General features: G+C 39.7%; 1 protein-coding gene across 6 annotated transcripts in view; it reads right to left on the bottom strand.

Annotated features, from left to right (window-relative positions):
* LOC131217159 (anaphase-promoting complex subunit 4) overlaps nt 1–15,255 on the bottom strand; it is a 70,474-nt gene extending 55,219 nt beyond the window's left edge. For 4 of the 6 annotated variants that reach the window (XR_009157209.1, XR_009157210.1, XM_058211956.1 and 1 more), the window contains exons 1-4: nt 14,945–15,209; nt 11,267–11,358; nt 10,193–10,276; nt 8,230–8,466 (exon numbers count right to left, since the gene is read on the bottom strand). Coding sequence is in view for 4 of the 6 variants with exons in the window: in XM_058211956.1 (XP_058067939.1) it covers nt 8,230–8,466; nt 10,193–10,276; nt 11,267–11,358; nt 14,945–15,194 (663 nt within the window). In the remaining 2 variants the exon portion in view is untranslated. Of the gene's footprint in view, nt 1–8,229; nt 8,467–10,192; nt 10,277–11,262; nt 11,359–14,944 lie in introns of all 6 variants that reach the window. The other 2 variants (XM_058211957.1, XM_058211958.1) reach the window with 2 other exon arrangements.
* Between the last annotated feature and the right edge of the window lie 1,406 nt (nt 15,256–16,661).

Here is a 16,661-nt window from a genome sequence, read left to right on the forward strand (position 1 = left end):
GAATAGTTCTGGACTTCTGGTTCAGTGGAGATCATCCACTGGTGTGGTCGGATGAAGATCTGTGTACTTATGACAAAAAACAGTAGCTGTCCTCTCTAGAAAAGAGAGCTTGTAGATCTGAAGGGTAAATTTTAGAGAAATAATAGCAGCCCACTATCTGGAAAAGAGATCTGTGTAGATCTGGAGCTAGGTCTGGTAAAAAAACAAAAGCAGCAGCAGTAGCCCGCTATTTAAAAAAGAGGTCTGAATAGATATGGACATATGTTAAGTTGAAAATGAAACAACAAAGAAAGAAGACCGGAAAAAAAATAAATAAATAAATAAAAAATGAAGCATTTGTTCTTTTCTATTTTTTGCTTAAATATGGGTTCATGTACAAGTGACGAACAGATCTGGCACAGATGTATTAAGTATAATTCTGAAATATTATCAACAGTTTGTGGATCTGATTTTATGGAGTACTACATATTTAGTGTTTTTCTGTGACTACGAATAATAGCATGATTTGTGGATCCATTTAAGTCTAAAGATATCTTGTCAAATAAAACAGATTTTGAATTACAACTAGACACATAAAATATGTCATCAGGTAATATGGAGAACCACTAGTCTTTAATGGTCTCATAGAAACTGAACAACGGGAATTATCTTCGATGGTCCAAATCCACAAAACTCCTTGGAGGTAGACGTCTGAGTACATAGATGGGACAGTTTTTAAACCTGTTGCTATGGACACCAAACTTTGAGAAAGTAATTGCTTCTCATAGTTCCAATCAATTAGTCATTTCCTGGCTGTTAAATGCAGTGGAATGCACTATATCTGCATGAGTGATGTTTATAATGACTGCTAGGAAGATCTGGAAGCTCTTGGAACTGTGTTAATCTCAAGGAAATGCAAAAGTGTTTCGGCTTCAATTAGAAATTAAAAATATAGAAAAGGGTAATGGAAACCTTTTGAATTATTAAAATTCAGTCTCTCAGGGAGCAGTTTTCATTTTATGCACTGGTACAACACTATTTGTGTCCTTGCATTAGTTGGTCCCATCAGAATCAGATGAACAAACAAATAGGCAGAGATTGTCCCGACCCCTCACCAGACTTAAACTGAAATTCGAAGTCGGTAAGATTCAGATTCTCAGTGGAATGAGGTTGGATTTGGTAGTTGTCATTGGCATGGTCTCATCAGAGGCATAAATAATAATATCAGTATCGTATCAACTGCTAATACAGCCGTATTGTATCCATATGACACGAGATGATATGTGATACGGGGCCGTATTAGCCTGATACGAAAAACTGACCCGTATCGGCTCCGAAACACCCATAAAAGCCCAATTTTGAATTTATTTATTTATTTTTTCCTTCAAAATTTCATTCATGTCTCCTCTCTTCTTTCTTTTTTTTAAATCATGAAATTAGTTTAAAAACTCATTTAAAGCTAGATCTAGACATATTTAGGGATCAAAACAAATGATTTGAATGGAATTCAACAAATTGAAGCAAAGTGGACCATTATGGGAAAAATAAAAAAAGAAGGGTAAACATTCACTAATTTCTTCTTTTTGTTCTATTTCAATGTAATAGGCCCTAGTTCACCAAATCATGCTTGATTTGTGTTCAATTAAGGCCCATTTAGTTGACCTTCAACAAGTCAAATCAACAAACAACATTCTCATCAAAGAATGGTCTGATACAACATTAAATATATGGTGAAAAAAAAAAAAAAAGATTATTGGATATCTCAAATTTTTTTCTATTTTTCATATATATTTTTTTTGCTTAAAAAAAAAATTCTGACCAATACGACCCCGATATCAATACGTGACATCGTCTTGTATCATTTCTGTTAGGCCAATACACCAACAAATATTGACATTCAAAACCATGATAAGAGGTTGTCCCAACCCTTCACCACATTTACACCCGAATTCGGTCTATAAGATTCAAGTTCTTAGTGAGAATCAGGTTGGATTCGCAGCAGTTGATAATATGATAGGGGTCTTTGGATGCAGGTCCGAACGCCTTCTTCATATTTGGGTGCACAGTGCACTTTTGTGCATTAGGTGAGCTGGCTAAGCATCCGAGGGACAAGGCAATGAAAGGATTGAAAGGAAAGTTTCAGGTTGGAAGAGAAAAATATCCATCACTTGGCTGTAGAATAACCCTAATCAAGGTGGCCATGTCTAATATGCCATTATATTTCATGTCCCTATTTTAGTGACAAGCTAGCATTCTTAACACGCTGGAAAATATCCAACGAGACTTCCTTTGGAGAGGCTCAGCTAAGGACCTCAAGTTTCACCTCATGGCATGTAGTGAAACTTACAAACGAATTAGTGAAGGTGGCGAGCATGTATTAAGGATTTAAAATGCATGAAAGTTGCTCATCTCAATAATGGGTTGTGGAGGTTCAAGGAGGAGGATAGTCTATTAAAGAGGGTGGGTCATATCATGCAAATATGGGGAAGCTATGGGAGGTTGGTTCAACAAGGCCTCCTCTTTATACAGAGCTTCAAGTCGTTTGGAAGGCAATATTCAAAATTCATGAGCATTTCAAAAAGGAGATTGTGTTTTAAGCATGGTATCCAAAACGCTTACACAACAGCCATTATATAATGGTAATGGTGGGTACCTTACGCGTTACGAGGCTGTAACGACCATGACAAAAAAAAATAATTTGACCCATAACAACCATTATAGTTATATGATAAAAAGGTCGTTACGTGGAGTGTAACACCATTATGGCCTGTATCGTAACAGTAAAGGGTGGCCGCTACGTCTGCCGTTTGTTGAGGGTCAAATATTGCATATTAGACCCCAGTTATTACTTGGATCTACAAACATAATACCGTTTAATGGCTGATTTAATCGTGTTTGTAATGCAGGGTGTGTTTAAAAGCCTGGACTGAAAAAGGGTGGTAAAGGCATGGATTTGACGCTCCAGAAGCACCAAGGCAAGGAACGGACTCTAAGAGACCAAGAGCGACAGAATTATACACCAGGGGTCCGCGAAAATCGAGAAACTGAAGATCAAGTAGCCCAAAAATTAGCCAGAATGCAAGATCACAGGGTTCTAACCATCGTCTCGGCTTGAAACTTCATACATGGCCTGAGGGCCATAAATTAACCGTACATATCAAATTTCAGCCCTCAGATCACTATGGAAGTGCCCCAACTGACAGATCAGCCCATAAACCATTGATTCTGGGCCCACCTGATATCTGGAACTGTCTCAACTTTGGTCTCGGCGGTTTAAATAAGATGAGGAAACAAATGGATGGTTTGGATTTTGATAGACTATCACAATGGGCCCCGTACATACAGCGGGTGTACAATGAGGTTACACGTGCAGCTGCGCACCGTACCGTGTAAGGCGGGTCAGCAGCGCTGACCCGCATCTCCTTCACAAATACGGCAGTAGCCGTTTCACGCGGCGAGACGGACGGACGGTGTCCGTTTTTGCGGACGCTAGTGGGCCCCACACATTGTCCCAGTAGGAAATCCAAACCGTCCATCATGTAGAGGGCCTCAACTACTACAAAACCTTGCTGAGATTTTACACCCATGCATGCATATGTGCGAGATACAAAGGCCACAAACAGGCGGTCCTGCGACGTTCAAAACGATTTTTGGGGTGATTTCTTCTCTGGGCCGCGTCAATGGACGTTCAAAACCACTCATTCTTGACCGAAATTTCGTTCTGAATCCAATGGACGGGGTGGATTTTCCAGAAAATACCTCTGTGGGGCCCACCGATCACGTCAGTGCCGGACGTGAGAAAGGCTACGCACGTCCGCGAAATCGGACTTTCCAGGCAGTTGTGGCCCACCATCTTTGATCATATGGTAGATCTGAACCGTCCATCGTGTAGGCCAGCCAAAACACTTCCAAGAGACGCTGATTTTACAGAAATAATGCAAGGAACGCGAGAGTTATGAAGCCCCGAACTTGGCTGCGAAAAGGCTTTCGCTACGCGTGCGATAGCTTCCCAAATCCGATTTCCACCACTCCAAAAGCTATAAAAAGAGTTCCAAACGTGGAGAAGAGGTCATGCTTGAATAGGGGACGTCAGATAGAGAGAGAGAGGCAACAGGAGGGCTCGTTTTGGAAGGCTTGAACGTGGGATGTTCGACAGGGAGCTAGGAAAGTAATTTTTGTTTTTTTTTCTTTTTTCTATTCTTTTCTTTCTATTGTATTTGTTTTGGATCCAGCCCATTCATGTTGGGCTGAACCTCTTAGCTAGGGCTAAGAGGTGAAGCTTGCAGCGTGATGGGGGATCTTTTTGCTTGTGCCTTTTGTTTAGACTGAACTGATGTTGATTTTAGTTGATTATTAAAGGAATATTTTTCTTAGTCTTTAATGGTCTGTTGTGACTGAAATTACAATGGGTCTGCAATGGCTTTGAATATTTCTTTTCCCCTTTTAATGTTTATGACGTCAGGAAGCCCTGTTGTTCATCATCGTCTCATGGGTATGGTCGGATGGCGATACCCTTCCTAATCTTCATACATTATTGATTGGTTGGTAATTAGTTTAATCCTGTTGTTTGCTTTGTCTCCTGGGCATGGTTAGATGATGGAATCCATTCTAATTCATATACCTTTCATCTTGTGAAGACTAGATCAAGTAGGTTCAGTTTGATTTCCATGATTCTTGATGCAGGCAAAAGATCTCCCTGATCCCTACAAGTAGATCTTCTGAATCCCTAGTTTCTTTCCTTTAAATTCCTTAAAGTTTTAGATAATTATTCCACAATTATTCCTTAAACTCTATTTGGTTTAGAACACATCTTAGTCTAGTTCTAGTTCTACTTGGTTTCAGATAACGTATAGGTATCAGTCCCTGTGGATTCGACCTCGGTCTTACCGAGTTTATTACTACATCACAACCCTATACTTGGGGAGTGAACACCGTTACCGTTATTGAATACCTTGGTTTGGAGTGGGGAATGGTACTTGCATCCAATTTTAGGAGGATGGATGGTGCACTTATCACCCTTGTGCATGCTTCATCCTAGCCTTGCTCAAGTAACAGTTGATAGAGAAGTGGATGTTGCCCATTGTTTCTCCATCATTAGGAGCGAACTGGTTTGGGCTCCTTGCTATAGGAATCTGTCTAATGATGAATTAGATGATTTGCTAGCTTACTCTGTGATGGGGACATCATGCGAACGCCCCCCACCCTACACACATATTCAAGGAGGAGGGCCCCACTATTGATTTGGATCGACGACGACATCTATGGAGGGCCTCACAGTTAGGGGTTGTGCTATGGAGCATTGGAGTGGACCTGATCATCATATGGATTTTACCATTGGATCTCATGATCATGGCCCACTACCCTAGATAATCTAGGATTTTGAGTTTTGACTATTCTCGTTATTAAAAATATCATGAACGGCTTTGATTGCGTAGATTAGTTATTATTTTATTTACTTCAGCTTTAAATATTAGTGTGCGTGCATGGCGCAAGGGTAAAATTGACTTTTGGGATTTAGGGTTTTCTTATAAATAAACAACCCCATAGGTATTTTTCAATGAAGTTTATGAATAAAAATTCTGCGTTTTTCTTCTTCTCTATCTCTTTAGGTTGAAGAATCGAGTTGGATGTAAAATCCTCCGTTCCTCGAAGGGCTAGTACCGTGATGCGAAGCCACAACCATCCTAAATCATCCCCACTTCTTTATACCCCACATCCATCATCTTTTACATCCCTCTCATCTTTAGATTCACCCTTTCTTGTACCCAAGTTCTCTTTTACAACATATTTTCAGGTTCTGACCCATCAGAAGGGCTGAAACTTCGGCGGAGTACTACGCACAAACCGTGCATCGGATCGACATAAAATTTGGTATGAAGACGGTCCTACCCCAACCGATCCTAGCCTAGGAATCGCTTTCCGACTTTGTGGGCCCCACACACGTGTGGACGAGTGGTCACGCACGTGCGCCCAAGGCCAATTGCTATCCACGCATGTGGCTCATCTTAGGTTCCATCTTTCCTCTATTTCCCTCCTCTTTAGCCTTAAATCCAGGCCCTTAACCCTAGAGAATCCCAAATCCCAATTATTCCCAAATTTGCAAACCCTAGATTTCCCCCCAAATTGAAACATAGTGAATCTCTTGAATTGGGGAACAATCCTTTGCAAAAATGGATGAATCTTACATTCCTTTGGGCTTATTTGGTTTATAATTTTATTTGATTCAACCCTAAACTTGTGTACGCTTGGACCTCCATAGATTCCCCTTTTTCAATATTTTGATCATATGTAAGATGTGAAATTTTGTGATTGTTTAAAATTGGCATAATCTAAAGTTTGAACTCTTGCATGTCCTGTTTAATTTCATGTCCTACATCACTCTACCAGTTGCAGAATTTGGTCCCATTTGAGGCAAGAAAGGGACTCCAAGGAGTGGAAATTGGAGAGATCGGGGAGATTCACTATGAAATCAATTCATAAGGCGCTTCATACTCTTAATGCTAACAAGGCCTACGTTTCGATGAAATGCATTTGGTCATACAAAGCCAGCCTAGGATTATTGCTTTTGCTTGGCTAGCCGGCAAGAACAAGGTGCTCATAGTCAACAACCTCCAGAAAAGGCACATAACTTTACGAATGCGTGTATTTGGGGTAGGTTTTTAACTTATTTCAGTATAGTTGGGTGATGCCTTCTTCTATAGGTCCTTTTAGTGTAGCATGGAATTGGGGGGCAGCTTTGGCCATAAAGGGAGAATTCTATGGAGGTTCTTCATTCCATGGTATTCAAAACGATTTCCATAATGGTCGTTATGTATTGGTAACAGTGGGAGCCGTTACGCGATAAGGGCTATAGCAGCCATTTTGAAAAAAGTTGGCCCATAACGGCCCTATAACGGTCGTTGTGGCCCAGGGCTATGACAGACCGATACAAGACCAATGCTTTAAAAAAAAAAAAAAAAAAAAAAAAAAACCATAACAGCCATAATGGCCTGCATCATAATGGCCATAAGGCTGGCCGTTACGACCACTGTTACCATTGTTGAATAACTTGCTCTTTTCTTGTGGGAAAATAATCAATATAAACTAAACAAAGCAATAAATGTTTCATAATGTTGTTTGTAGTCCAGACAAGGGGTTTAGGAATACTAAGTTGATAGTGATCACAAGAGCATCAATGCTCAAGCCTTTTCTTCAATGTTCCCCTCTATATTTCTAACATTTTCTACTCTTGTGTAAATTTGCATTGTGTTTTCTACCAATGTTGTCTTATGCAACTGCATATGCATGTGTTGATTGCATATGGCATGGTGGCATATGCGATCACATATGCAAAAAAGCGAGAATATGCGATCACATATGCAATGTATGCGATTGCATATTTGCCAACGGTCAGAAATCTGACCATTGGCACTTTTTTTTTTTTTTGGTTGCAAAATCCTTACTTTTTGCCTATAAAAAGACACTCCAATTCCCCTTCCCCCCCCCCCCCCCCCCCCCCCCCCCACAAATTGCAACATTATTCATTCCAAACTCTCTCTTACTCTCTTTTACTCCTTAATCTTTATTCTCTCTCTCTCTCTCTCTCTCTCTCTCTCTCTCTCTCTCTATTACATTCTAAGCCTAAATCCAAATATCTCTACAAAATCCTCTACAAGTCTAGTCTATAGTATGTGACTATAGTTGCATCAAGCGTAAAGTGAAGAGGCAATATATTCATGTAGATGTGACTACCCTATGGATTTTGATGGATACTTGATGGGAAACCCAAGCCCCTCTAGGTTGGGAGTGTGATTAGCAATAAGAAGCATGAGATTTTGAAGGCATTCTCCAGTCCTTGGGGTATTATGTGATCAAACAACATGGAAATCTTCGCTCGTCAGTATGGCTTGCGGATGCACCCATGGATGCTGTGTTTTTATCATTAAAAGGGACTCAAGCAAAGCCACTAAGTGGGCTTCCTCGGAAATTCCAAGCACATGGAAATTTTATTCTATTTCATCTGAGATCCAAAATTGTTGCAGCATTTTTTTTTATAGAGTGACACAAACAAGGTTATTGATATTCTAGCAAAAGTGGGATTAACCAGAAGGTAACTCATTGTTGGCTCCTCAGTGCCTTTCCCTTTGTGTCTTTTTGTTTCCATTTGCTTCTTTTAGTAAAATGTTGGTTACCTTTCAATTAAAAAAAATGAAAAAGATAAAGTAAAAGGAGTAGAATATGTGGTTCTCCAAAATCAGAACATAAACTTACAATTTTTCCTATTGGGAAAATCCCAAATATAGTAAAGCAAATGCTGCCATCCTTATCTCCACTGCAAAGGATGTTAAAACGTTGATGCGAAGAATTTGATACTTGAAATGAATCATCATTGTCATCCATGAATCCAGTATCCCCAGCACCCAGTCCAGGCATCCGAGGAACCCTTGGAGCAGGAGGGAAGAAACGGGCTGTGCGGTCTTCATATGTTAAGAAGTTCTCACTCTCATCCTGAACCCAAAAGTTTAAATAGTATGAGTAATTAAAGGACAAAATCTATTATTTCACAAGAAAAAAGAAAATCAGATATTAGATGAGGCTTTACAATTTATTGAAAAATAAATAAAAAAAATCCACGAGAACTGATAATATTAAAATTGACATAGATTCCAAATAACTAGAAAAATTAACTTTGTGCAACTGAAACAAAAAGTTTCCAGTAAGATAGCCATAGGAAATGCAACTTGCATAGGACTCGTATCTGACATAGATGTAGCATTTCACAGTTCACAGGTACAATCCTCAACTTAAGATAAACAGGGTGATGACCACCATTTCTTTGAAAAATCAGTTAAGGAAACTGTAATTGTCAATGAGTTTGATATAATAGGTAATCCATCATGTCAAAGAAGACGAGACAGAGCTCCTATAAATACTTCAACAGGGTCTACGCCATCCAATTTTTAGAAAAGATGCTACTTATTCGTTTCCAACTACATTAAGTTAGGTAACCCTTTCCAATGATTATACCACTTCTCAGGCATATTGCATAACTTTACTCAAATTTTGCACAACTCGTGGACATCATGGCTTGCAGAAATGACAGGCCAACCAGTTCTCAAAATCACTCCAAAGCAATACAGTGGACTGCTTCTGGTTCCTCAGATCATCAAGAAATCTGGTTTTGCAAGTGCCAATTAACAACCATTTGAAGGATCCTTCTCTTTGGCAGAGCAATATGGGACTCTGGTCTGATAAGCAATCAACAATGCCACCTGCCCCAGATCGCATGCTAATTTTAGGAGAAGTTTAGTCAGGGAAAGTAGAGTTTACGCACAGATCATCATTGGGAAGAACTAATAAAATGTGAAATGATTTAATTAACCACCAAGACTGCTGGGAAACCTAGGCACATGCGAAGTTTGCTATTGACTTCAAGGAGACTTTTAACCAACAAGCCTCTCTTCATCCTATTTGAATTAGTCTTGGCTTCCTAGTAAAACCAAGAATGTGCCAAACAAAAAATTTAATAATAAGAGATCCTCTCCATCCGTACAAAAGGATGGTTAGAAACAACAGCCTACAGTTTAACACCTTTCTATGGTTAACGAGTAATCCCTGATCAATAGGATTTTCCAAGCAGCCAATCCATGATGGGGCTTACTAGATGAACAATCTGGATAACCATGTGGTGAGGCAGAGTGTAAGAGTAACAAATGGAAAACAATCATCATTTTTATATAGCCTTGTCAAAGCTAGTTGGGGCAAGCAAGACAACAATAAATTGCAAGGACAGCGAATTCCTCCATATGACAAGCAATGTCAGTGAAATTCCTCCAAAAAATATAAAAACACAAATTTCAACTCGAAGCTTCAACATACCAGATCATTTTAATTTCAAAATAATGGAGATTAAGCCCATCTAAGCTTAGGATTTTAAACTTACCATTGCAGGACAACCTAAGGAAGCCTCTTGTATCTCCATAATGCAAGAAAAAACTAAATGAAAGTAAGGGGGAAAAAGGGAAAAAAATATCCACAAAGGAAAGAGCGAGGATGCACAAAATTTGTAGCAGAGATCGCTAGTATCAAATTAAAAGGATGCATAAACAATAGGATATATCACAAATCTTGTATATTTCATGACAAAAATTTTATTTATTGAGTTGGATTATAATAGATAGATGGCTCAGTGGTGCACAATGAATTAATAACCAGGTAAGTGGTAAGAACATACGCCTATTGGTTGTCCATCCTCCACCCAACTGAGACAAACAACAGCCATGTGGTGGGACTTAATGCTTCTCAACAGCTTACCATTCTGCAGAAAGGTAACAACCACATGAAAGTGAAAAATGTACAGGATCACACACATCCACTAGAAAAAAAGAAAGAAGATAATCTAAGCATATCACAAAAGGAGCCATGAAGAGACTTGAGATTGAGAGGCAGGAGTGCCACAACCTTCAAAATATGAAAGGTATGGATGTAGGTTAGGTATAGAGTATAAGGTTCCCAAAGACCAACTAAAATCCCCGCACAATGGTAATGCCACCAGAGATAAAAGAAACATTCATATCCACAGAGCACATGTAAATTTGCATATCATTTAGTTCGTAAGGTATGTTAAGGAGTGCCTACAACTAGATCCTATTCTGCTAGACTGCTACAGAACAGATATTTTTATTACCAATTTTCTGCTTTGAAGTTAACAACCAAATGATGGCATGCCACCAAACATTATGCAAGGAATAGCCTCTAGCATAGCTACAAGAAAATCCGTTTCCACCAAGCGCATATGCTTCCCAAAAAATGTATTCGATTTCTTTAAATTTCTATTGGAAACTTGGTTCCTATAAAGTTGTGATTATAAAAACAATATTGGATATCTCATCTCAATTAAAAACTTAATAGAAGCATTATTTACAACATGACTTTTGATGTATACACCCCTTCTCTATACTTTTGGTATTGGAATCATATCTAAAATTGGAACTTAACAAACAAAATTAACCAAATATGACAAATCAGGTTAGGTCATGTCAGATACTGTAATGTGCCCGCAATGCGGCGATATAACTCAATTTTATAGATGACATTGATGAACTGAACGAGATCAAAAGTGAAAGACACTGATACTTCTAGTATTATAGGCAAGAAAGAGACAAAAAAAGGAAATATAGATATACATGTGGGTGTGAGTATCACTTACATATTAAGAGCTAAAATACCAATAACAGCTTATATTTCATAGATAACACATAACAGTAAAAAGAAAATTCGAAATAAGTAATCGTTTGAAGCTACCAACTTCGACATCATGCAACGAGATGGTCCCATCTTCCAGTCCAACAGCTATTGCTTTACCATCAGGGCGCCAACAGAGGGATGTTATGCATCTCCCTGAAGAAGATTGAGGATGTGTTAGCAGACATGTACAACCAGCAACGAAAGAATAACAAGAAAAACAAACAAAGGTAGATCAGTTCAAAGCTGTTCGAGGGAACATGTAATTACTTATTTGATTTTCTTAAGGTCTACACAAAGGCATTTCAAAGACAAGGCCAATAGATATGGGGAATGTGTGCAAGATCCAAGCCATTCATCAGGGAGTCCTCTCATCAGATGGGCCATACTTCTGAACTGAATATAGTTTGTTGCTTGTTCTTCTTGCTTTCCATTTTTCTCATGCAGCTGTTGCCAACCTGGTGAACGGACCAGCCTGATTTTTTGGGCCGGGGAATGTCAACAGTTGACCCACGTAATGAACATCCCAGATCCCTAATGCACATGCTACAGTAGAAAATGTGCCAAGAATCACCTTTCAACTCTGTCTTCATGCTGATCTCCTTAGAATTTTTTTAAAGACTTTAAAGAGTCGGTTCATGACTACACCAAGTCAACTCCAACCAAGCCACCCAAGAGAACTTGATTATTGACTCAAACTAAAGAATGACGAACAAATTCCTAAAGAGCTCAAGAGAAAGACTCACACATTAAGGGTAAAAATGTCATTTTGTGGGGTTAAATGTCATTCATATTTTCAAAGACCAAGTTTCAAACAAGAGCTTTGCTACGCCGAGACGTGTGTGAAATAAAGCCCATGTGCACACCACACATATATGCTAGCATGGCACGATATGTCCGAGAACCAATCCATCCATAAGAATGGCATCACTATATTGATCCCTAGCCCAAGAATCAGTTTGGTCCATTCATCAAGTGGGCCACAGTTAACAAAACAAATGTACGGCTCCAAAAAACTTGGCTGAAGTTTTCTAACCCAGCCACCAGTTTCCAGTATTGGAGGACACATGCTGATTGGATCATATTATATTTTTGGAAAACATTTTCAAAGTCAAACCAACCCGATGGATGGACTAGATATCACACCTACGTGCTAGGCTGGCAAATGTATGGCATGTACACAAGCTTTATTACACACATGCATGCACTTAGGAAAGCTCTTCAAACAGAACCACCATTCAATTGATCTATCTGAGCAACAACAAAAAAATGGCTGAGTGTAAGGGGCCGTTTAGATGCCTGTAACTACTGTAAAATGTAAGAAAGTTACGGTTGGTGTTTGGGGGAGAAATAGTCTTAACCTATAACTTTGTATCAGGTAAGATTGCAAGAAATGTAACAAGGTAAGATGGTGTTTTTCCACTCACAGGTTACTTTGTTACAGGCAACGGCTATCTATTTTGAATTTGGGAGAGGGAGGTGGAATCGTAGTTGCATGGAAGGTGCACCCACCTACTCTAACACATCACCTTCTTCTCCCTCTCTCAGCGTCTTCTTCTTCCTCTCTCTCAGAGTCTCCTTGTCCCTCCCTCCCTCTCTCTCTCTATCTCTTCCAGATCGAGGAGAGGTAAGCCCTAACCCTCTCTGTTTTTCTTTTTTCATTTATTTTTTTTCCTTTTTCCCCCTCTTCATCATTTTTTTTTTTTTTCATTTTGCATCAGGGTGGAACAGATGTAGTTTGGCTAGGGCATAGTTTTAGTGGATCCCCGACACCGAGGTGGGTGGGATCCCTAACTGTGGGGCCCATCGTGATGTACTTGCCTTGCATTCACACCGTCCATCCGTATTGAAAGCTCATTTTAGGGCATGAGCCAAAAGATGAAGTAAATCCAAATCTCAGGTGGACCACACCACAAGAAACAATCTTGACTGAATCCCCACCATTAAAAACTTCATGGGGTCCACCGGAATGTTTATTTGCCATTCAACATGTTGATAAGGTCACAAAGACCTAGATGAAGTGACCACACATATCATCTTAATCCAAAACTTTTGTGGCCCACAAGAAGTTTTTAATGGTCAATTACTATTATTTCCTATATTATGGTCTACCTAAGATTTGAATCTTCTTCATCGTTTGGATCATGCCCTAAAATGAGCTTTCAATAAGGATGGACAGCGTGGATATAAGGAAAATACATCACGGTGAGCTCCACAATGAGGGATCCCACCCACCTCGGTGGATCCGAGGATCCACCAACGCCGTCTTGTGTAATGACACTGGCCAATAGCCAAGTGGCTACTGGATGGTGCTCTATGGGCCCCACCATGTTGTATGTGTTTTATCCACGTCGTCCATCTATTTTTCCATAGCATTTTAGGGCTTGATCCCAAAAATGAGGTAGATCTCAATCTCAAGTGGACCACACCACAGGAAAACAACAATGATTGAATGTCCACCATTAAAAACCTCAAAGGGTCCACTGTACATTGTAATGTTTGTTTGACAGCCAACCTATTCATTAGGTCCTAAAGACCTAGATGAAGGGGAAAAACAAATATCAGTTTGATCTAAAACTTTTGTGGTCCCCAAGAAGTTTTTAATGGTGGGAAGTTTTAAATATGGATTGAAATGCACTAATTCTGATCCAGACCATTGAACCGATGGTTCCAATGTCGATTGGGGGATGCCCCAAATTTATTCTTGATTGGATGGTCATAAACCTTTGATTAAGGGTCTTGATCACTAAACCATAGGTTCCACATGCACTGAATCAAAACTATCATCAAATTGTTTGTTTGCTTAGGTACTTAGATCCTATAATTTAGTTCAACTCTATATGTTGGGGTGTTTAAGTTTCTTTCAAATTGACTGAATCTTATCCATACGTTCCTTCATAGTGTGTCCCCTAACCAAAGCCATGTATTGTTGGAGAATATGGTTCCTAAATAAATGGCACTTTTGTTGATGTAATTTGTTTTTATATTCTTTTCCCTTGTGGTGTTGTAAACATATCTTCGAAAGAAAATGTAATTTTTAGTTCCCTTTTGCTGACCTTAAGTTTTTCCACATTAGATGTATTTCGAATACATGGTCCAACTTTTAAGGCCCACCAGATTATTAGTTCAGCTTAAGAATCGGTCCAACTATTCATCTAGATGGGCTCAATAAAATGACATGCTTTTATCCAAGCTTTCTTGAGTGTCAAATTGATTTTTAAACAATTTCGTACTCAAGTTCTGATTGGTGTGAATAAACAACGTCTTACCTGTAACTGACTTCCTAGTTATCCCAACACATAAACTAAGTTACTTATAAGTTATAGCTTACATCCAAACAGGATTACCTGTGACTTTCTTTCACTTATAAGTTACCTGTAACTTACAACTTAAAAAACTTACAGGCGTCCAGATGTGGCCTAACCGGTAAGTTCCATTGAACAAACAATCATCAGCCTAATTTCAACAAAATACCAAGAACATGTGAGGTCACGTTTGGATGCAGAGTGGAATTGAATTTTGATCGTTCATCTCAATCAACACAAAATAATCAAACCATAAAGACGTTTCATAGTGTTCAAAATGCAGAACAAATTGCACTGCTTTCAATTCCAACTTAAAAAGTAACGTAATTGCGAATTGGAGCCCATGAAATTCAAAAGTGCATCCAAACGCGCCAAAAGTCAAATGTAGGCAGGATCATTATAAGGAGATATGGGGAATGAAATATGGAAAATCGTACCAGGAGAGACTGTCCATAGCCTCTGCCAATTGAAGCGATGCAAGAGGATCTTCGAGTCTTCAGTGACCATGGCCAGCAGATCTTTCTCGGGATTCCATTCGGAGATCTTGACCTGTTTCAATGGTCGAGATTTGAAGTGAGAACGAGAAGAGAGAGAGGGAGAGAGAGAGAGAGAGAGTACCTGAGAAGCAATTGGTTTGTCGAACTGGAGCTGGAATGGAATCGTTCCTTGGGCCTCGTCCGATTCCATGGGAATTACTTGTCTGTTGAGAGAGAGAGAGGAAAAGGGGTTTCGAAGCAGCAAGGGCGGGAAGACGAGGGTTTTTGACACGGCAGAGGGAAGGGAAAGAGGAGTTGTTTGATACTCTGGCAGAGTGTGATGGTTGATACACAGGCACTCTGAGATTTTATGCTTGCAAAGTCTGTTAAGAAATCAATTCGATTGAGATAACTTGGAAATTCGTTCCTTAAATTAAGATTGTTGAATGTTTGTATACTAACGGTCCATCAAATCTCCTGCAACCGTCCAATTTGAAAATACAAAATCAGTGCAATTTTTAGTTTTATGGTCGGAATACGTTGGGCGCGGCTTCGGTGGTGGACCCCTGAGGGCATGGTACCTAAAATGAAGCAGATCCAAATATCAGGTGGACCACTACATAAAACAATGGTGACTGACCATTAAAAACTTTTTGTGGGCCACAAAAGTTTTGGATCAAGCTAATATTTATATGGTCCCTTCATCTAGGTCTTTGTAACCTTGTCAACAGGTTGGATGGGAAATAAACATTCAGGTGGCTCCCAATAAGTTTTTAATGATGCGTATTCAATCACCACTGTTTCCTGTGGTGTGGTGCACCTAAGATTTGGAACTGCTTTTTTGGGATCTCAAAAATGAGCTGAAAAAAACGGATGGACGGCGTGGATGTAAGGAAAATACATCACAGTGAGCTCAACCGTCAGGGATCCACCGAAGCTGCACCCATATACGTTAGGTAGACGGTTTGGATTGCTTCGGCTGTGTTCTTTGGTTTTCAACTTCAATGGCTCTGATGCCTGGGTATCATGTCAGCGTGCTACTAAGAAGGTGCGGCCCTTACCATGGGGCCCACCTTGATATCTATATTTTGTATCCACGCTGTTCATCTGTTTTTTAAGATCATTTTAGGAAATTATCCCAAAAACGAAGTATGTCTAATTATCAGGTGGACCACACCATAGGAAACAGTGGTGATTAACTATTAATGGGCCACTAAAGTTTTGGATCAAGCTGATATTTGTTTTTTCCCTTCATCCAAGCTTAGGTGGTCCACCATGATCATTTGTATTGAAAGAAGGTGAATTGGTTATCCTCCCTCAGCCAACACAGCAAAACAAATGTAGGGGTTTGTTTCCACAGTCCAGGACTGGGCTGACAAAAATCAATTTTTGAAAAGAGCCGGCCCAGTTGCCCAGACCAAGAGGTTTAAAATCTGGGCCTGAACGAGAAGTTGGCCCACCTTTGCCAGGCTATAAATAGGTAGGTGCCTTCATTGTGTTGCCAGGTGATGCATGTGTGAAGAGAGTGGGGTGGCAATGAGTTGGGCCACCTGGCTCTTTTGGATCAGAGCTTGGGCCCATAAACTGGACCTTTAACAGGAACTTCCTGTGACCGGAAGCTAGTAGGGCCCACCGTGACTTTTGTTGGAAATCCACCCGTCCGTCCGTTTTGCCAGAT

The sequence above is a fragment of the Magnolia sinica genome, chromosome 10 (genome assembly GCF_029962835.1).
Source record: "Magnolia sinica isolate HGM2019 chromosome 10, MsV1, whole genome shotgun sequence".
Taxonomy (NCBI): Eukaryota; Viridiplantae; Streptophyta; class Magnoliopsida; order Magnoliales; family Magnoliaceae; genus Magnolia; species Magnolia sinica.